This window comes from Fundulus heteroclitus, chromosome 4 (assembly GCF_011125445.2).
Source record: "Fundulus heteroclitus isolate FHET01 chromosome 4, MU-UCD_Fhet_4.1, whole genome shotgun sequence".
Taxonomy (NCBI): domain Eukaryota; kingdom Metazoa; phylum Chordata; class Actinopteri; order Cyprinodontiformes; family Fundulidae; genus Fundulus; species Fundulus heteroclitus.
This window is the reverse complement of record NC_046364.1, coordinates 38,931,084-38,951,139: the sequence shown is the minus strand read 5'-3', so window position 1 is coordinate 38,951,139 and position 20,056 is coordinate 38,931,084. Positions and strand designations below refer to the sequence as shown.

The 20,056-nt window shown below is 39.8% G+C and overlaps 2 protein-coding genes across 2 annotated transcripts; one reads left to right on the top strand and one right to left on the bottom strand.

Moving 5' to 3' along the window:
• Positions 1–535: 535 nt before the first annotated feature.
• Positions 536–10,887, bottom strand: LOC105939399 (saccharopine dehydrogenase-like oxidoreductase). The gene is made up of 12 exons (XM_012881529.3): positions 10,370–10,887; positions 7,313–7,425; positions 5,422–5,502; positions 4,746–4,875; positions 4,600–4,649; positions 4,328–4,458; positions 3,117–3,234; positions 2,841–2,960; positions 2,695–2,751; positions 2,488–2,599; positions 2,307–2,388; positions 536–1,640 (listed from the first exon to the last, which is right to left on the bottom strand). The coding sequence occupies exons 1-12, from the start codon at positions 10,566–10,568 to the stop codon at positions 1,550–1,552; spliced, it is 1,284 nt and encodes a 427-aa protein (XP_012736983.2). The 5' UTR covers positions 10,569–10,887; the 3' UTR covers positions 536–1,549.
• Positions 10,888–12,171: 1,284 nt separating this feature from the next.
• Positions 12,172–18,797, top strand: tfb2m (transcription factor B2, mitochondrial). Its single transcript, XM_012881540.3, has 10 exons — positions 12,172–12,336; positions 12,809–13,147; positions 13,630–13,819; positions 13,908–13,999; positions 14,150–14,303; positions 15,146–15,294; positions 15,449–15,538; positions 16,918–16,977; positions 17,064–17,212; positions 18,035–18,797. The coding sequence occupies exons 2-10, from the start codon at positions 12,878–12,880 to the stop codon at positions 18,222–18,224; spliced, it is 1,344 nt and encodes a 447-aa protein (XP_012736994.2). The 5' UTR covers positions 12,172–12,336; positions 12,809–12,877; the 3' UTR covers positions 18,225–18,797.
• The last annotated feature ends 1,259 nt before the right edge of the window (positions 18,798–20,056 follow it).

Below are 20,056 nucleotides of genomic sequence, written 5' to 3'. Positions count from 1 at the left end.
ACCAGGGCTCTTTTTGCATGAATTACTGCATCAGTCCAGCCGGGCATAGAGGAGAGCAGCCCTGGTCCCCCTGAGGTATTAAAGAAGCTCAGGTTCCTTTTAATATCACCTTTCAGCTCATCTGAGGGGTCTGGTGTATCTTCTCAGCAATACTCCACATTCTCTGTGGACTTATGGTCAGGAGAACAGGCTGGAGAACCAAGAACAGTGTTCCTATGATCACTTAACCAGTTATTGGTACTTTTGGCTGTGTGAGCCAAGTCCTGGAAAAGAAAATCAGCATCTCCATGGGTGTTGTGAAATATTAAAGTGTTCTTATGATCTAAATTTGAGCTTTTCATTCGCTAAATTAACTTTATTCTAATTCACTGAGATGCGACAACCTGTCTAAAATGCGGGAACATTATAATGTAACTGAATAATATCCACTGTTGGAGATTATTCACCAGTTGTGTAAAACTGAAGCAGCTTTTGTGAATTACTGCTTCTCCCCCCCCACACACACATACAGTGATGTTAAAGATGGAGCCTTTCATAGTGTTTCTGCAGATTTGGCTTTATTTATGAAGCGGACACAAAGTGATACAAACCGAAAACAAAAAGGTCAGAATGCAGCCTGAAGCGAGCACAAACTGCTAAAATGGGTCAGAGAGAGAGAGAGAGAGAGAGAGATCCTACTTTGCATGTACAGAGCAACATTTATTGAACACTTTAGAACATCTGTTTAGTTTGATTAAGCATTTCATGCTATTTGCACAAACAGACTAAAACTGGAAACTCCACTGCGTTTAAAGAAACATCCCAAAAGTATTACTGTTGCAGCTCCATTAATAGCTTTAAACCAAAGAACTTAAACATGAAAATGTGTGTTTATGATTTATTTTTTGTTTAAGCTGTATTGCAGAGGCTTCTACCCCACTAGTCCTCTATCTACACATTAATATAATCTGTGAGCAATAACTGGTAAGTGCTTTAACATGTTTCCATTCAACTAGAACCAGTATGGTGGTGAACAATTAGGCAGACATTGATCAAGAAAACTAATTCAATAGTCAAGAAACTTTTCTTTGGTCCTTTGATTCTGTTGAAGGCTTTTTACATCGGGTTGACTGATGCGCATAAAATATTACTTTTCTCTTTATTATCTGTGTCCAGAGGCATGAAGTGAACAAAATGAAGTCCTGAATTGTTTATTAGCTGTAATCGTGTTAGCAGACAACCATGCAAAACCTGTTAATGTGCAACAATTCTCCTACTGTCCTAGACTGGGGAACACACCAACAACTCGTGTTGCAAGCAAGATCTTAACCGTACAGTTGAGCTGAAAGTGAGTCTGGAGAGGTTCTGGCTGCGTCAAAGGATCAAACGTGGAAAACATCACCAAAAACTAATTTTAAGCTTAAACAGGAGTTTTAATAATAAAAAAAAAGGGAAAAAAATCTATTATAAAGCTGAAAAAATTCCCGGTTGTTATTCTGGATGTTGGTAAATGCTCACACAAAAAAAAAGAAAAAAAAAAAAAGCTGCAACATCGGATGGGAAACGAGTTTTAGATGACAGAGAACTGGATGCCATGTTTGTTGAGGCGGTCGATGAGCGTGGTTTTAGCGAACGCAGCTCCTGGAGTATAAACCCCTCCTCTGGAAAACAAATGACAAGCAAAATATAGTTTAGGGAAAAAGTCACCAGTTTCACTAAAAGTAAATCATTTTGCTTTGAACAATGTTTAAAAAGGAACAATAAGCATTAATTCATTATTTTTAGAGCTCCAGTTTAACTCTGAGCATCTTGTTTTGTTTTACAGACGGTGCTCAACAGCCCTAACAGCCCTAACCTGACAACAGCCAGCTGTATGTCTCGCTCCGCCTAGCTCCACTCACATGTATGTGAGTGGAGCTAGGCGGAGCGATACATGCAGCTGGCTGTTGTCAGGTTACAACAGCCCACCTAGTGGTGAAACTTCCCTTATTGCTCCTTTAAAATACTTTGAAAGGCTTTATATAAAAGAAAAAAGCAGAAATGGAGCCTAGCTTGATTAAAAACATGTCGGTCTTTCTGCATTTTTCAAACTTTTACAGATCTACAAACAACTTGGTTTTAAACATAATATAGTTTGGCCACATTTTCTTCAACAAAATCTTTCAAACCTTTATATTTGGAGAAAACTATAGCAGTTTTGATACTGATCCTTTTCCCTTAACACTACAAAATATACTAAACTTCCAATCATGTTAGTTCTAGTTTCATTTTCTTGGAAAGTCCAAGTGAGAAACAGAAGGAAACAGATTGTTAGGTGGGAAACTCACTTCTTGGGCAAAGCTGCAGGTTCGTTGAGGATCGTTAGCGCAGCTTGCACCATGGCGATGGGCGTGGCCACATAGCCAGCCTCTGAATAACAAAGGATTAAAGGCGATGAGGTTTACTCATTAGAAGGACGTTAATCACCCATTTATACCAGTTTTTTTTTTTTTTTTAAAAGCCTGTTACCTGGTCCCTGAACGAGAGTGCGGATCTTGGCATTGGGTTTTCCCTGGCTGGGGTCCTGTTCGTCTGTGTAGCCCTCACCATAGAAGGAGAACTGGAAGGAGGATCCCTCCATCTAACAAGAGAACCCAACACATGACAAATGTATCTTTATTTAATTGAGGTCTTCTTCACCCATTTAAACAAATAGTGGTTTAATTCATATTTCACCTGCTTCCTAGTTGGGCCGGCTTTGGAGAACATTCCAAAGGAGAAAAACTCGGGATGCTGAACAGAGAAATGACCAGATTAGCATAAAAAAAACCCCCACAGAGTTACATGATTTAGGCATTGTGTAATGCATCTTCCTCATTTACCTTTATGAGCAGGTTGCGTCCAAAACTGAACTTGACCAAGAACCAGAACATCATGCCAGCAAACATCATCTTGATGATATTCCCAATACCTCCAATTCCAGCATAGGCTCCATACTGGACCTGGGATCGATAGGGGAAGTCATTTAGATGAGCGCTTATATTACCAAGATCTTTTTTTTAAATGTGCTAAAGAAAAACTGATGCTGTGTTAAGAATTTAAACCCAAAATGTGTTTTATTTAATACTAAGTGGCTGTCCTGTGGGCTCAGCACTGACCGGTGAGGCTTGCTGTTCCTCTGTCAGGAAACGCTGGGTTCTTTTCACCACCGAGGGATCAGAACCCATGAAGGGTACTGCGTACTGCTGGATCTCATTACTGAAGAACAATGCTCCCCTACAGACACAAAAATAAGAGAAATTTTAGAAAGAAAAAAAAAACTTGTATTTTCACCCTGCCAGCTTTATCTTCTGCCCTCCATTTGTTCAGTAAAGAAGGAACACAATTTCAATAAATATTACGTTTTAAGCTGAAGCCTAAGGTGGAATAACCTCATTTTAGCAAAAGTACAACTTTTAACTATGCGACGATAAAAAGTATTTTCTATTACTAAGTCAGCTTCACTGGAATGAAAATATGCTCAGAGCTGGTTCATTGTGTTATTTACAGTACTATAGGCCTCTTCTATTGATTTTATGTGGCAGACCAACACAAAGTTGCATTCACCTGCAAGTCAGCTGGGCGCTGTTTTTACTAGCTATGCTCAAAAATACTTTATTTTTTTTTTTTTTGCCGGTCCTATTTTATAAGCTAGTTTAAGATCGGTCCGCTTAGATGAAGAGCATCTGTGGACACAAATTCTCAATTAGATTTAGGTCTGGACTTTGACTGGACCATTCTGACAGATTAACAGGCTTTGATGGAAAACATCCTAGCTCTAGCTGCATGTTTAGGGCCGGTGTCTGGCTGGAAGGTGAACCACTGCCCCAGTTCTCAACTCTTCTGCAACCTCTGACAGGTTTTCTTCCAGGAATGGCCCATTAATCTTTACTGCTGCAGAAAAGCATTCCCACAGCAACAAGTTGCCGCCACTGTGTTTCACTGTAGGGCATTTTCACAGTGATTTTATAACCCGACCGTCCTTTAAACTTCTCCACAACTTCCTGCCCGACTTGGCCGCTTTGTTCCCTAATGTTCACTAATAAACCTCCAAGGCCTTCACAGAACACTGATGACACCAAATTACACACAGATGGACTCTATACAATAATCCGAAGGCAACCAGTTGCCCTGTATTTTATTTAGCAGCCTCAGAGTAATGGAGGTAGGACTGAAAACTCAATAGAATAAGTTGAGGTTTGTGGTTGTAGCCTGACAAATAGACTATGAATACTTGTTGAATGGACGGATACATACAAGAACTGAGGCGTTTTTCGTCTGAGCATAACATTTTAAAAGAAAATTAAATTAAAACGATCGCTCACTGTACCTGCGTCGCAGCTTTGAGCCAACAGAGGGGAGAGGTTTGTGATTAAACTTCCTTCTTAGACTCTGGAGTTTCTGGCTGTCAGCAAAGCCATAGATGGCCGACTGCCACGTCCCGTCGTGGATACACCCGCCCTGACAGAAACAGAAAGAGACAAACACACAGATGCTGTTAAAGGGCAAAGCAGCCAGGGTTCTAACAAGACAGGCAACAGAGAAAATGATCAGGAACAAGCTCCCCCAGTTTCTACATTTATGGGTAACGTAGTGACTTACCTCAGGTCCTGAGCTGACTGTCAGAAAGCTCTCCACAGCAGTCAGGGTACCTGTTGACAAACACGTCGACCACACTTTCACAGTCAGCATGTTACCTATAAATCCACCGCATTCGTACATATGCAGATCAGTTCGCTCACACGTACCCCTGAACTGATCTCTCGTGTAGAGGACTCCCATGTCTGCAGGAATGGAGTCAAACCCGCAGCTTCCGACAATGAAGACCCCTTTCTCCGCCGCCTGGCTGCTGTAGTTCAGCTGCATGCCCTCCAAAAACTGTTCAGCACAAACAAAAAGGCACACTTAATTTATTCTGTATTCAATTTAAAACTTTTTCCTTTAAAGATCTGTCATTGGATACAAAGAACATTAAGGCAGTCCAGACAAAAAAAAAAAAAAAAAAAAATCTATAAGAAATCATCAAAAGAACATCATTTCAGGAACTAAAAGACAGACAGCTTAAATTAGCTTGTGTGTCAGTAAGATATGAAGCACACGAGCCAACAGAGAGAGAGAGCAGCTGCTGTCATGGGGCCTAGTTAGAGATAATTTCATCCTAACTGGCTGCGGCATGAGACCCAACATGTCTCCAATTTAATCCAAACACAAACAGCTTCAAAGATCCACGTCAGGACATCTGCAGGACAAAACCCACGCAGGCCTCACGTAAGTCGATTATAGACAGAAATGTCCGTTTCATTCAATAACACGGTCTTCAAGGATTTCATGAAAAGCGTGTAATAAGGAACTTGAAGTATTAAGAGTAGCTGATCTCTACATAAAGAAATGAGCAACGAGATAAAGTCAGAGCTATAAACCTACCTGTGGCTCTCCGCTGATGTCAATGTGGTGGGCTCCGTTCTCCACGCAGGCTTTGACCACGGCCTCGCCAAAGAATCTGTACTATAAACACAAAGCAGGACAGAAATTAATCTGCAGCCCTTTTAACCTTCCAATATAAAACATCTTAGTCAACCCTTATCATCAGCTGCCCTTGGGTTACTCGTGAAATAAATGCATTTTCTTCTAGTGATGAAATGATTTCTTGTAACGATCACAGCAGTAACATCTAGTAGTAATATGGCTTTATAATCATATTAACAATAAAGCTGCATGTAATAACTGCAGTATTAAAAACGGCAAGAATATTTAGGAAAACTTCACCCCTGAAGAGTTCGACGAGCAACTAAAAAATGTGTTTTTGGCCGATGGCCATTTAGTGCCTTATAGCTCAATAGCAGAATTTTAGAACCCATTCTTTGAGAAACGGAGCCAGTCCAGTGGTTGAACAACTTTAAGGATGGTTTCATTTTAACTGCATGGAGAAGAAAACTACATACATAGTCCACTGCTCACAGCTGCCACTTTATTATCTGTATTTTCACATTTCTTACTTTTATCCAATATTCTTATGCCTGTAAAGCACTTTGTGTTGATTTAGAAAAAGAACATACCTTGCCTATGAGTGGATGGAATTTAATCAAGATTTCTATTTACAAATTGATTTTTTAAGAGCCTTGAGAATACATTTTTGTACATTTTCTCTTTATAAAGTGAACTGAATTAAACAAATCATTAATTCAAGGTTTTTTATTAAATGCACTGACTACAGACAATGAATATTGGTAGCAGCTGATGTCAGTCATCTGCAGATGTTGTGATAAAACCAGTAAGCTCATTTAAAGTTGTTGGGAATCTGATTAGATGAACGTATTTTACCCAAATACTAAAAAAAGGCATTGGACCCCAGATATACAAACAGGACAATGTGCTATTGTCACTCAACCAAGAATTAACCACTAATCTAGAACTACAGGCTGTCTTTTGCTACATTTCAAACTGATACATGTAAGGGCATTTAATAGTTTACTAATGTTTGAATTATAAAAATGCATTGTAATAGGATTAGAGATGAAAAAAATTTAAATGTTCAGATTATTTCCAAAGATTTTCCCCATTATTAATAGGAGACATTTTAAGAATGAAAACATTTCTTCTCCTCCTTTTTACAGTTAAAACTAAATAAATCATTAATCGTTTCTGGGCAGGTCTGTGAGGCCTTTCATAATAATCAGCAGATCTGGTGCTCATTGGATGTTTAGGGCCGTCTGAGGTGATAAATATCTGGCAGGTTGTCTGTTTGGGTTCAAATCAAGTTGGACCACACAGACGAACTCGAAGAGCAAGTTTCAGTCCCTAACAACCAACACACAGAGTTCATTGGAAACCACAACATCTAATACAAATAAGAAATTATGTGATCCTTCCCTCTGGGCAATAACAATCCTACCGCATTTATGCAGACTATAGAAAATATAGCAAGTTGGAAAACAAAGGCAGAATCTGTGATTGTAATTTCAATGTTTTAACCAAGTTTAAACTCGTTTTAAAAAAGTGTAGAGGAATATCGTGGAGGAAAAACACAACACTGCTACTGTAAAAACGACTCTGGCCGTGTTACAATAAGGCTTATTGTCTGATGAAGTCAGTGGCTTTCATTGTCAGTAAGCCTGCTTCGCGTTTGCCCTGTGTGCATTTCAGACACCAGCAACAGAGGACACAACACGAAAAGGGAAACAGAAAGCCGGCAGGCAAGACGAAGAGTTATGCTTATGCCAAAAGGAGATGCCAACATGCCGCAGCTGTGAGCCAAAGTTATGGAAGTAAGTTCTCTGTAACAAACGAGCCCGTTTCTGTGGAATCATCTACTTACCGGCCCCACGCAGTTCAAAACGATCACCGCCTGCTTGCACATAGCTGCAAGGGAGTCGGGTTCTCCCACATCCGCCACGATCACGTCCACCTCCGTCCGAAGCTCCGGCTTACCTGTGAACAGGTGCGCAGGTGAATAATGATGAAAACAGTTTGATTCAGACTAAAAAGGGATCCATCAAAGCTTCGCCCGTGCTTCTGGGTCACGGCCGTAAGCAGAATGGATAAAAAAAAAAACACACCCTCAATATACGTAAGAAGGTAAACATGCAAATCATCTGAAAATTGACACTGTTTAGGATGATTGTGGGATTCTTCTTTCACACAGTGATTGATTAGAGCAAAGCTTTTGTGTCCTTTTTTGGCGATAAAATACAAATATCTAGTCCAAGCCAACATTTCCGGACAGGAATTTATAATGCTAAAGAATCAGGAGGTGGACGCGAGGCACTGATTATAAAGTGCTAAAATTTTAAGCAACCCAGTTTTTTACTGAAACTCCTTGTAATCTTTTTAAGTTGTGTTGGTTTTCAGTCTTCCCGTGTATTTTTTTTTATGTTTTTTTTTATTTTAAGCAGATTTAAAAAAAAACAAACATATTTTCAGTTCAGTTTGTGCATATTATCACTGCTTATTAATCAAGCAAATTTGAAGAATATTTAAACTTCATGTTTAAAAGCAACAAAACAACAAGATGAATGGTATATTTATAGATCAGCCATTTACTAAAAAGTCTGTATAACTATTTTATTCTTTAGCATTTCGACCAGTAAATGAATGTTTCAGCTCACCTTATCTTGCACTTTATAGTTTCCTTACATACTGTAGCTCTCTTCTATGGAACAAGCAACTCCCACACATTGAATATGGCACCCCATATATACATGTAATATATATTTTCATACTTGCACAATAAATTCAAATTTAGGCCAATTTGACCAGCTCACAGAATAGGCGATATGTAAAGGATTCATAAAAGATTCAATAAAACCATTACTGCTGAGCTGTGGGGCAGATGAAAATAAAAAAAGGAATTGCTTTGACTTAAATAGCGACCACAATTTATTCACGGTTAAATTGACATTCAAGCTCAAGGCTAAAGTGCGATAAAGATACAGGATTAGATGAAAAATACTGAGAATTACAGTCAAATATGTGTTGAATGCTTGAACGTCGTCAACGAACAGATAATTGTCCAAGGAGACGGAAGTTGGCAACGCTGAAACTTATTAAAGAACAAAACAAGAAGAAAAGGCATGCGAAGAAATTGTCTGTGGTTTTCAGTGGGCACAGTTTTCAGTTTTAAAATAAACACAATGTGAATGAAAGAGAAACAGCGCAGACTGGGTAAACAAGCGCAGATAATGGCCGGGTCGCATCTACTATACTGGACAAGGTCTTGTGAGTCCTTGCAGTTATTCTAAATATGACACTGTAACAGTCTGAGGCGTCTGCAAGGCAAAGGACACATTTTTGTTCAGTGCGGAGCATTCACTGGGTAGAAGGACAATCTGTTGTATTAGTGTGTGTGTGTGTGTGTGTGTGTGTGTGTGTGTGTGTGTGTGTGTGTGTGTGTGTGTGTGTGTGTGTGTGTGTGTTGAAGAGACACGGCTGTACAGGGAGCTGGTATGTTCCATCAGCTGTTGAACAGGAGGGGACCAGAGATTTACCCTCTGGAAACTTTGACAGCAGAATAGCTCCCTGATCCAGATTTGGGATTGGACTGGATTTTCCATGTTTGGATAACATTAGTCCACCAGCGACAATTTCATGTGATGACTACATTAAACTCAATACAATTTCTGTTTTTTAATTAACTGAATAGGATTTTTCTATGGAGGACGTGCTCACCAAACCAGCAGGGCAGCTAGCACAGGTTCCACACGGACCCTAGCGAGACCAATACTTAATGCTTAATAATAAGGTCTGCCTATGGTGTGTCAGGTAAAACAAGATGTGAAATTAAATAAAAGCTAAAGGAGTACATTAACCTCTTGCTAGATCATTACATAGAACAGAATAATAGAAATGCATGCATACCAGCAGCAAAGTGAAAGGCAAATGGAAGGATGCAGATCATATACACACATGAGGGTAAAAAAAAAAAAAAACGAATAAAAACAGAAAAAGAGAATATGTGACAGTACAGAAAGGGCAAATTTACAATATAAGAAGAAATACTGTGCAGTTATTAAAAATAGCATAATTTGCAACTATAGATAGATCTTATTCAATAAATTACAATATAAGTTTGGGTGTTGCTGGTTTGTCAGATTAAAAGTAATTTTTCAAAAGAAGAACCATAAAGCAACTGTTAAACATTATTTTTATTAACCCATATTTTCGTATTCATTTATTTTTTTGGGTTTGATGTAAAGTCCTAACGTTGTAAGAAACTTAATGTTGTGTTCTCATTGGCTGTAAGCAGAAAAAAAAAACATCATAATTAACAGAAATAAAGGCTTGAAAACATATGATATTTCACTTAGTGAATTGAGATACTGAAGTAAAACGCACTTTTCCAGATGATCTGCCCTCAGGAAAAAGGGCCATATATATATATATATATATAAAGCAAAATGACGCTTTTATTTACCACTGAACAGTGTCTGGCCACAGTTATAATACATATGATTGGTTTAGAAACTGATGTTACAGCCAGCTATAGGTGGACTTAATTGCTATTTTTAAGAGATTGCAATCTGGGAAATAAAGTTCATATCTTTCTGCCCAAATCTGTGATAACAGTTTGTAATAAGAAGCAACAAAGACAGTAAAGCTGTTTAGCTGTGCTTTATCTCACATGTGTCCTTTATCCTTCTTTCATCTGTCCACTGAAGTACACTTTACAATAGGGTCAAAGTCATGTCCAACTGGTCGCCTAACCCTGGATGAATTGCTTCATCATCTTGAGTTAAGCAATATCTCTAATTCAAGCCAGCCTCAGCAGCTAAAACGCTCTCTAATTGTCTGAAATAAACCTAAAACGAACTAATAGTTACCCCGGGCCCCATCAGAAACAACCTGCACAACCACAGTGACTGATACAGATACATACTGAGGGCTCCAGCGGCCTGCTCCAGAACTTTTTCCAGCTTCTGCTTGCTCCTGCCAGCCACGGCCCACTTCAGGTTCCCGTTGGGACCCTCGGACACCGTCCGGGCCACTTCTTCCACCACGAACTGCCCCGTGAAGCCAGAGGCTCCGAAGATGACCAGGTGGTAAGGTCTGTTGGGGGTTGTTTCTACCCGCGCCATGGCACCAGAAGACAATCAGACAGACACAAGAAACTTACTGCGACACCTTTGCACTCTCCCGAGTCCGTCACAATGAAGGGCTGAGCTGCACGCTGCGCTTTTTCACAGCGCAGCTCCGTCTACTTCCGTAGCCAAACTGAGCTAATATGCTAACGGAACGTGACAACAGCGACCGTTTGTGCAAGGCAACGAGATTCTATATCATGGCACATGTTGTCATATTTTATATGCATTGTGTTATTCTAATGAATTGTGAATTGTATCAAAACTCGTCCTGTTTTTCTTAAATTATTGCAATATCGATCTTGTGTTTGCAGAAAGACTTCCTCAAGCTTCTGATTGGTTGCAAAGATGTGACGATTCAAACTCGTATGTCACCGTCTCCGCCATATTGTGAGTGGCATTTTTTGCTCCGCTTCAAGGAAAACATTAGGAAGACAGTTTTGTTTCATTATTTCATAGTCTTTAAATATGTTATTAAACATTTTAATATTGGAAGCAAATCCATAGCTGCTGTCTAATTAGGATAGATACATCCTTACTTTTTAATTTAATAAATTCAGTTATGTATTTAAATGTTATACTATTCATAACTCACCCCCTCCTTTTTTATTTATTTCTGTGAAAGACTGTTATTCCATGTTATTCCAAATGTTCTGTTTTACTTTGGCAATGGTTCACTAAGCTAAATTTCTTCCATGACCAAAGGTAAAGCATTAAGCATGCAATTCATACTCCTGACTCAGTGAATCAGGTATCGGCTGTTGAAGGAGGACACTCATGTTTGCTCTCATGTCCATTTGTTAACAGCCTACAACAATAATAAAAAAAAGTAAAACAAACCGACTGATTATTATTCTCATGTGTTTTTACTAGAGATGTACAGATCCATTTTTTCCCGATCCAATCCGATACCGATACCTGGGCTAAGCATATCTGCCAATACCCTATACCGATCCGATAATACTGTTGAATGAATAAACCGTATGCCTTGCCATGTGATGGAAGTTATCAGGTTTGAAATATTGTTAAAAAAAAGTTCAGTGTGGTGCTCTTGGGGGTGCTTATTGAAGTTTGTGGTGTTTAATTTTCCAACCTTATCACCCCCTTGGAACTTATGCATTGCAGATTCTGCATGTTGCAGTTGGACCTGTTGGTGTATCAAGTTTGAAATGTTTCCAAATTGCAGACTTGGCTTGGCTGGCACTTGTTCTATGTTTTTCTGTGTTTGCTCATCACTAGCTGCTGTGTGTGCTCTGCGTAACCGCTGTTGCAAACATAAAATATAAGTGACTAGATCGGTGTAACTGTATTGCTGTGTATGATATTCATAAAGAAATAATAATAATAATTTTGGATTTATTTTTTTAGATCTGTAAGTAACCAAGAGTGGGCTATTTATGTTGTTGTTGTTGTTGTTGTTTTCAGAGGTAGAGTAAGGTAAATTCAATTTATTTTTCTCCCACTTCTCGCTGTTTTAGTTCTAAAATAAACGAATAAATATTGCATCGAAATATGTAAGTTCGTAAACTTCCGTGTTGCTTTGGCATAACTTGCCACCCAAAAGATGACAACCGCGGTGGTTGTCGTTACAGAGTGACGTAATTATCACGCGCCTGCAGCACCACGAGCGTTGCAAAAACATCTCTCGCAGAGGGTCAGGATGCGGCTCAATGTCACCGAGTTTTACCGCCGATCTCAGACACAGGGCGACGTTTTGACCCACGGATCCCGTCAGAATCAGAAATACTAGTCAGTCTGCAGAGAGGTATGCTAATGTTTTTATGATAACATCCTTTCCTTTAGCACTCTGGTGATGGAGGCGAACGGCTAGCCAGGCAAGCTAACTTAAGTTGTTGTGAGTTGACGCTGATAAACTGTTTATTTCATCTTTAGTTAAAGCTAATGGCGACAGTGTGTGCGCTGGACGGTGCACCCTCATTAAAATCAACATGTTTCTGAGAAGTTGCGCATCCTTCAAAATAGCAACCCTGCTAACAGAACAGCATGTACTGACTTTAGAACATTAGTGTTTTGGCAGCTGTAATTGCATTCATCTTAACTTATTCATCCAAAGTTACATCAATAATGGTAATGTAAGTATTATTTAGAACTGTATAATAAGCTGATGCTTTAAATGGATTATTTAATCTGGTAGGTCTGAGAAATGGATTTAACATGTGCTAACATGTGCACACATTAAAACCAGTTTTTACTTGTCTTTCCACTTTTCTCTTTAGGCGGTGACATTTCTCAAATTTCTGGTCTCTCCTCCACCATCCGTCGCGCTTCATGTCTACTGATCCACCATGTCAACCCAGATTTATAGAGCGTTGGAGTTGATGCTGCGCTCCTCTTGCTGCCAAACCATTAGAAGAAGATCATGCTTGCGAAACGCAGTGCTGGCCCCGACTGCCTGTGTCCCTGGGGGCCCCGTCTTTCCTAAAAGGGCCTACAGCCTTGACTCTTTGGGTCCTGGCCGGCCCTCCCTAGGTCACAGTTTGCATCATCCAGGTTCAGAGAGGACTTCGCCATCGTCAGCGCTGGTACACAGGAACCTGTCTGCAGCAGCTGTACAGGTTGGCTGTTTGTTTTTCTTTACTAGAGTCCAGGCTTATTTTTTTCTTTTTTTACATATTTTTTAAAAGTCATGCCATCCACAATCCAGAGCTCTCCTTTAGAGATACTCTAGTTAGATTTTTGATGGCAAATTCAGTTTTTATGCATATGTATAAAATATTTTATCAGTTTTTTATAGAGGTAGTTGTTTACAGTCTAACCAAAAGTACAGGAAATACAAGGTTATCCTCTTTTATGCATCCCTATCTTATCTGATTATTAATAAGCTTGGAAAAAAAATACATCAAACTACATTTTATGGGTTCATGTGTTCATAGAATGAAATGGTGGGATATTTCAGCTTGGATATCTTTCATGAATAGGTCAAAAAAATCTAATTGTGGGCCAAAAGTACAATTACAAAGTGACTTATTCTATTCAACCTTTTGTTAATATTTGTTTGGTTGATCACAGCGTGTACATATGAACGTCTTTCTTGCAGGGCCAGTTTCGTCCTCTGTGCCGGTACGACTATCTGGATCTCGGGGAGGTGGAGGAAAACGTACGCCGTGCGCAGGCTTGTAAAAAAACCAGACACTTCATAGTCGATCCAGACCTGGCCAACGCGGTCGCACAGCATCTGGGGCCGGACTTGCAGGATTCCAAGTCAGTTATTTTCGAATGCAACCCAGGTGAGGAGCCGTGGAGCTGTCTTGTAATGTTCAACAAGATTTTGCGCAATGTTTACTGTAAATTTCGTTTTGCATCACCTGCTTGTAGGTCCTGGAGTGTTGACGAGAGCTCTGCTTAATGCTGGAGCTCAGAGAGTTGTTGCTCTTGAGGGAGACAAGACCTTCTTACCTGATCTCCAGGTAAATAACTTCCTCTGAGGGTCTCATTCTTTCTGTTTTTGCATAGGGCTTCCCCTGTTTTAAAGATACCTAATTATTAGCACGTTTTATCTTCAATAGAAATTAAATTTTTTTGCAGTTAAGATCAATGATGACTGATTTATGTTTCAGGAGATGGAGGAACGCCTTGATGGTCAGCTGGAAGTGCTTCACTGTGACTACTTTAGGCTCGACCCCATCGGTAGTGGCAGTGTGAAAGCTCCGACCATGTTTACTGATAAACTGTTCACTGACCTGGGGATATCAGAGGCGGCTTGGACCGACGGTGAGGAGAAACAAACTGCATAGTCACCAGAAGTCACTGGGTGCAGAGTTTCCTAGAGACTAACTTTTAGATAGAATGAATTCCAAATCCATTAACTTTGAGCTTTCCTTAAACACTGTGTTTGGTTCTTTTCTGTTTTCAATAAGTTTATGTACAGTTTCTAATTGATTTTTTTCAAACAAAATTGAAGCAAAGGTATTGTAAAGCGTAGGCGACATTAAGGCCCTGTGCATACCACATCAATGCACTAAAAATGGGTGTAATTTCCCTGCCATGCCACTAGTAGGCGGTATGTTATTTGATACTCAACATCATCCACATGTGTACAGACAATGGCTGCTGAATTAATTAATTTTAGATATTAAAAATATTATTGTTTTTAATAAAATATGGTGTTGTGTAAAAAATAGTTTTCTATGTTTAAAAAGGCTAAAGAACTTAAATTATAATTTATCTAAGATAAAATATTACCTCTTGCATTCAGCAATGAATACATTATTCATACAATCATTTCATTTTATGATTAATATAAGTAATAATTTATTATCATCTAAAGACTACTAATAACAGGAGGTGAAATGCAGGTCCAGACGAGCTGCATGTGGTGATGTCATGAGTACGCTTCTGTTCCAATACACAGAGATACGTTCTGCGTGCTCCCGTTCTCTCCAAGTCCGTACTTCCGGTGTTCTTGCCAAGAACGGACTTGACAATGCGAGTCCGTACTCGGTAGAAACGCAATAAAAGTTCTCAGTTTTGACAAAAAAGAAAAAAAATAAAATAAAATGCACACAGGATCTTGAGGAGAACGTGTTAACGTGTGTATTTGTGTGTCTCTCCAGACGTCCCTGTGAAGGTGGTGGGAATCCTGCCCCAGCGGAACGAGCGGGGCATGCTGCTGAAGACGGTTTACGCCCTGTTTGAGCGATTGTCTGTCTTCAGATATGGAAGGATAGAGCTCAACCTCTTCATCAGTGAGAAGGAGTACAGGGTAAATCATTCACTAGTTGATTAAACACATTCACACCTGTCCTTTTCACATTTGGTGCAGATTTTTAACCAAACATTTCTACGTTTTGTTCTTGATGATGAGCTTGTGTTCTTCACTGATCTAATGATTGTGTAAAATGTTTAACCCCTGTCAGAAACTGGTGTCACCTCCAGGTGAAATGAGGTACTACAGAGCCTTTGGTGTCCTCTGGCAGATGGCTTGTGATATTGAACTTTTGCACAAGGTACAAGCACATTACACTGAGATCTCCTTTTAGTGATTCTGCTCTTCTCGTTTCTACCGACGAGCCACTGTTTGACAGCCTGAATAAAAATACTATGGCTCCATAATGATGCTGCAATCTCTGTATTAACCTAAACATTATAGAACAAAGAGTGTAACTTGGTCTGATTTATTTCAAACAAAAAGAAATTCCCACTGCTCCCTAATAAAATGATCATTAACGCTATAGTAATAATATTTTCTATAGCTTGTATTTATATATTGTAACACACATACAGTAAGTCAGTGTTAGTTGCCTAATTATTCAGGCTAGCAGTCGGTTTCTTGCCCAAAGCCAACCGTAGTTCAAAACCAGCATTACCTTAATAAGAAAGATCAGTGGTGCTCTTAGTTTTCACAACAGCTGAATTTAGTCTGTATTGTAAACCAGGGACAAGCATAGTCACCTTTTTTCAGCCAGCTGGTCCACAGTGTGCAACCAATAATAAACGCCCATTTACCTGCTAATAAAGTTATAATTTTGGGCCATTTTAAATGTAATGAAGCCGATAACCATAACATGCCAATAAAGTAAGAACGTTTTTTTTTTTTAACCAGTGATATTTACGTTTTGCTAATAGTATAGGAAGTCATTATGTCACTGTGTAGCAGTAAAAATATGTTTTGAAGATGTAATAAAATCAGCATACTTGTGTAACACATACAATTAACATTTTTATTTGCAAATGAAAAAATTTTTTGCATTTCCTGTGCAGTTTGATCAATAATAGGTATATAGGATGGCATAGGTATTATACTCAGTCATTCAGGGATACTCACTGTGCAGCACTCACCAATATTATGGTTTTTAAGATCCAACTTGAAGTCTTTTGTACAAAATTTTGATTCAGACTCCATTTAATTACCTTAAACCTGTAAATACATAACTTCATGCACAGATAACTGCTATTTAACTAACTAATTGTGAAGAGCATTTGGCAGCTTGATCCCTCAGTGGAATCTGCTAGAATAACGATCATGGGGCCTATAGTGTAAAACGATTAGTGACAATATAGTTGATGAATCATTACATTGTTGGTTTTACGACATTTGGCCAAACGTGTTATGTTATCATTATGTTATTCGACGTTACATTATTGGTTGCCACATCCAGCAGTAAGTGGGGCAGGGGGAGGCAGCGTTACTCCGTACAGCTCTAAAAAAGCTAAGAACGATCAAGGACAGAAACATTTCAGCAGTCTTTAAACTGTAACCTTTTAAAACCTCGATACTAACGCTTCATAGCGGTGACCGAGCCACGCCTGCAACACCTTATCGGCTCGGAAAGAGGAGAATGTTTGTTGCTCTGTCGTTCCTCAACCTCCTTATCTGTCTCTTCAGGAGCCCTGGGAGTCATTTATTGTGTCTTCAAGGCAGAGTGTGCCTAGCTCCAAGGGCAAGGTAACAGAGCGAGTCCATTAACAGCAATTATATTAAGATGACCAAAAGTGTTTTTAATGCGCCGTCTGGCCCGGTTCTCGCCGCAGTTTCCCAACGACCACCTGTGCCTGGTCCGCCTGCGTCCGCGCGCCGACCTCTTCTCCGCAGGCCTCACTCCCTCCAACGCTTCGACTCTGCTGATGATGGTCAAACAGTGTCTGGCCAAAAGGAAGGTCAAACTCATCGACAGGCTCAAGTAAGCAGGTTGAAAATGGAGCAAAGCTAGCGCTGGCGTTGCCCGTGCAGCTTGAAAATAGGGCTGAACAATTAATCGCATTTTCAATATAATCGCGATTTAAAAAAACGCAATTTCCAAATCGCAGAGTCTGCAATTTTTGGCTATGTAACAATTAGGGAATTAGACGCGTCCATTAGGTGTTGGTAAAATGTTTAAAGTGGGTTTGCCTCCTCATGGAAGGGAAGACAGTTGCAGCAGTGAGATAATTTAAATGTATTACTTGTTTTAGAGTTTATATAATCATACATAGCATTAAGTACAGGTCAATCAGTTTAATACATAGACTTGCTTGTTGGTTTACCTTTATGTTCAACAAGGATTGATGTCCAAATCAACTAAAAGCTTTTCTCTTGAATAATATTCTGATTTATAGAACCATTAAAAGTTCTTGTTTTAAATAGTCCTTGTTTACAAACGTATTTATTTAGACGCCATTTTTGTTGCTTGTGGTTAACGCAGAGAAAAGTCAAAATTGCAATTTTGGTTGAAACATATTGTAGGCAGAGCGCAATCATTTCTGCTCTGTGTTTAGATGCTGTAGGTCTTTTAGCAACTAATCTGCACAGCGAGGAAACAAATTGATTTGTTGTTTGTATATGTTTAAAAAGACATGATAAATTAAACTGGAAAAAAAATTGCATTAAATCGCAATATCAAGAAAAAAAATCGCAATTAGATTATTTTCCAAAATCGTTCAGCCCTACTTGAAAAGCCTCTGGCACATTAACATCCCTGTGACAGTTTTGTTGCTTTTTTGTTGTTGCTTTTTTTTTTTTTTAGTCTCTGGTCACCTGATAGCGGGAGTAAGCTGTTATCAGAGCTGGGCTTGCCAGAGGACATCCTGACCGGCAACGTGTATCCAGCGGAGTATCTTCGACTGTTCCAGCTGATGGACAAGAGTCAGGAGTTCACCCAGAGCTGGCTTTATGAAGAGATACTGGAGAACACACAGAGGGAGGGCTGGGGCTGAACACGGCTCGGGCTCAGGACCGGTCGAACTGAAACGCAGCGGGACAACCGAACCCGTACAATGAACTGCTCTGTAATATATATATTTGATTTCTAATAATGTGATGCGACGAAACGGGACAGTGAGATGCACATATAAGCATAACAATGTAACACATTCTTCATGAGTTTAGAATTATTAGCTCTGTTACTGAAATAGGTTCAAAGTCTGCCTTGATATTTGAAGACAAAGGAAGACGTCCTTTAAATGAATAAATAAGTTTTTGCTTAAACTGGTTTTACCGTGACGGACCGCGCACAGAGAAGCCCTTCATTGCCTCATCAGGCCATGCAAATGATCTCATAAATCCAACGTCGGCACAGTCGCGGTTCTGTTTAGTCGATAAACAGCAGGAGCAGTTTAACAACCGGCGTACATCTTGATGAGAAGCAGTGCCGCGGTAGGTTTATCGTTATATAGCAGGAGCTGTTTTATATTTTTTTATAAGTCCATGAGTGTGTCCAAGCACATATAACGCCATGCTTCATGAAACGTGTAAGGTGTATTTAATTAAAAATAACATTGATTCATGCTGTCGCTTCGCTTTCCTGCCCATGCACAAAGAAAGCTTCATTTTGAGGTTGGATCCTTTTTACATGCCTGTTTGTCCGATTGTCACACATGCTGCTGGAATTATGTTACAAAGTTAGAAGCAATAAGAGATTTGGAAAATGTGATTGTGAAATAAATTATTTTCAAGCAGAGACTGGCCTATGCAATGGTGGTAATCACACCTTCATCAGCAGCTGCAGTAGTAGCCGATTGACAGTATTTTACCATGCAGTTTGACGTCCAGCTTCTCACTCACCCATCCATGACTCTGGAGGAGGTGCAAAGAGCCACAGCTCAGGTGGGAGAATCCATTTTCAGGACAATTGTTAGCTGTGCACTCCACAGATGTCGCTTTTACGGAAAAGTGCCAGTGAGTGAACAGGGCGCAGCACAACGGCTCTCTGATCAGATGAGAACAAGTTGAAACTTTCTGGCCCATCTGCAAACATCTGTGTGACGGAAACTACACATCAGCCTGAATTCAGCATCTTCAAGTTGATACAAAGAAGTGCCAGCGTCATGTTGTACTATTTTCTCCAGCAGGGATAGAATGGTATTGGTCAGAGTTGATGAATACTAGGAAAAACACCTGCATGGTGGGAAGTTCAGCTTCCAGTAGAAATGGTTTTGAATGGTGGCCAAAGTCAGTCCTCTAGGTCCGGTGTCCTGCATGTTTCAGGTGTTGTCCTGTTTCAACACAGCTGAACCTAATGAGCGCTTAACCGGTGGTCCTCTGCGGACCCCCGTGGAAGACTGAGAAGGTAAAGCATTCATTTGAATCAGATGTATTGGAGCAGGGTCAGATCTAAAACATGCAGGAGACCGGCCCTGAAGGAGTGGAGCGGGCCATGCCTGGCTTAGATCAAAGCGTATTCATCGATTAGAATGGCCTAGTTAAAGTCCAGGCCCAAACCCAAAGTAGAATCTGTGACAAGATGTGAAAGATGTTTGAAGAAGCTCTCCATTTTTGCAAAGAATAGGCATAACCAGTCCTCTGGGTGTACAAACCTGGTGGAGGGCATGCAACAAAAGACTCCCTGCTTCAATCGCAATGAGAGGTGGTCCCATAAAGTTTTATTCATATAAATCTGTCACTCTCCTTCTTTCTTGTGTACTATGCTGTGTTGGTCTGTTATAAAATCCCAACAAAACACTGAGGTTTGTGGCTGTAGGTTGTCTGTACCCAGAGGGCCGGTGCCCATCTGGGTCCACCCTGGACAGGTCGCCAGTCCACCACAGGG

Bases quoted from the DNA above. Each gene is read 5' to 3' on its own strand.
- LOC105939399 (XM_012881529.3), bottom strand. From the start codon at position 10,568: ATGGCGCGGGTAGAAACAACCCCCAACAGACCTTACCACCTGGTCATC. The intron at 4,459-4,599 runs GTAAGTCACTAC...TGTTTCTGTCAG, and splicing joins CAGTCAGCTCAGGACCTGAG to GGCGGGTGTATCCACGACGG. The intron at 2,961-3,116 runs GTCAGTGCTGAG...TATCGATCCCAG, and splicing joins AGGAACAGCAAGCCTCACCG to GTCCAGTATGGAGCCTATGC.
- tfb2m (XM_012881540.3), top strand. From the start codon at position 12,878: ATGTCAACCCAGATTTATAGAGCGTTGGAGTTGATGCTGCGCTCCTCT. The intron at 13,820-13,907 runs GTGAGGAGCCGT...ACCTGCTTGTAG, and splicing joins TATTTTCGAATGCAACCCAG to GTCCTGGAGTGTTGACGAGA. The intron at 16,978-17,063 runs GTAACAGAGCGA...TTCTCGCCGCAG, and splicing joins TGCCTAGCTCCAAGGGCAAG to TTTCCCAACGACCACCTGTG.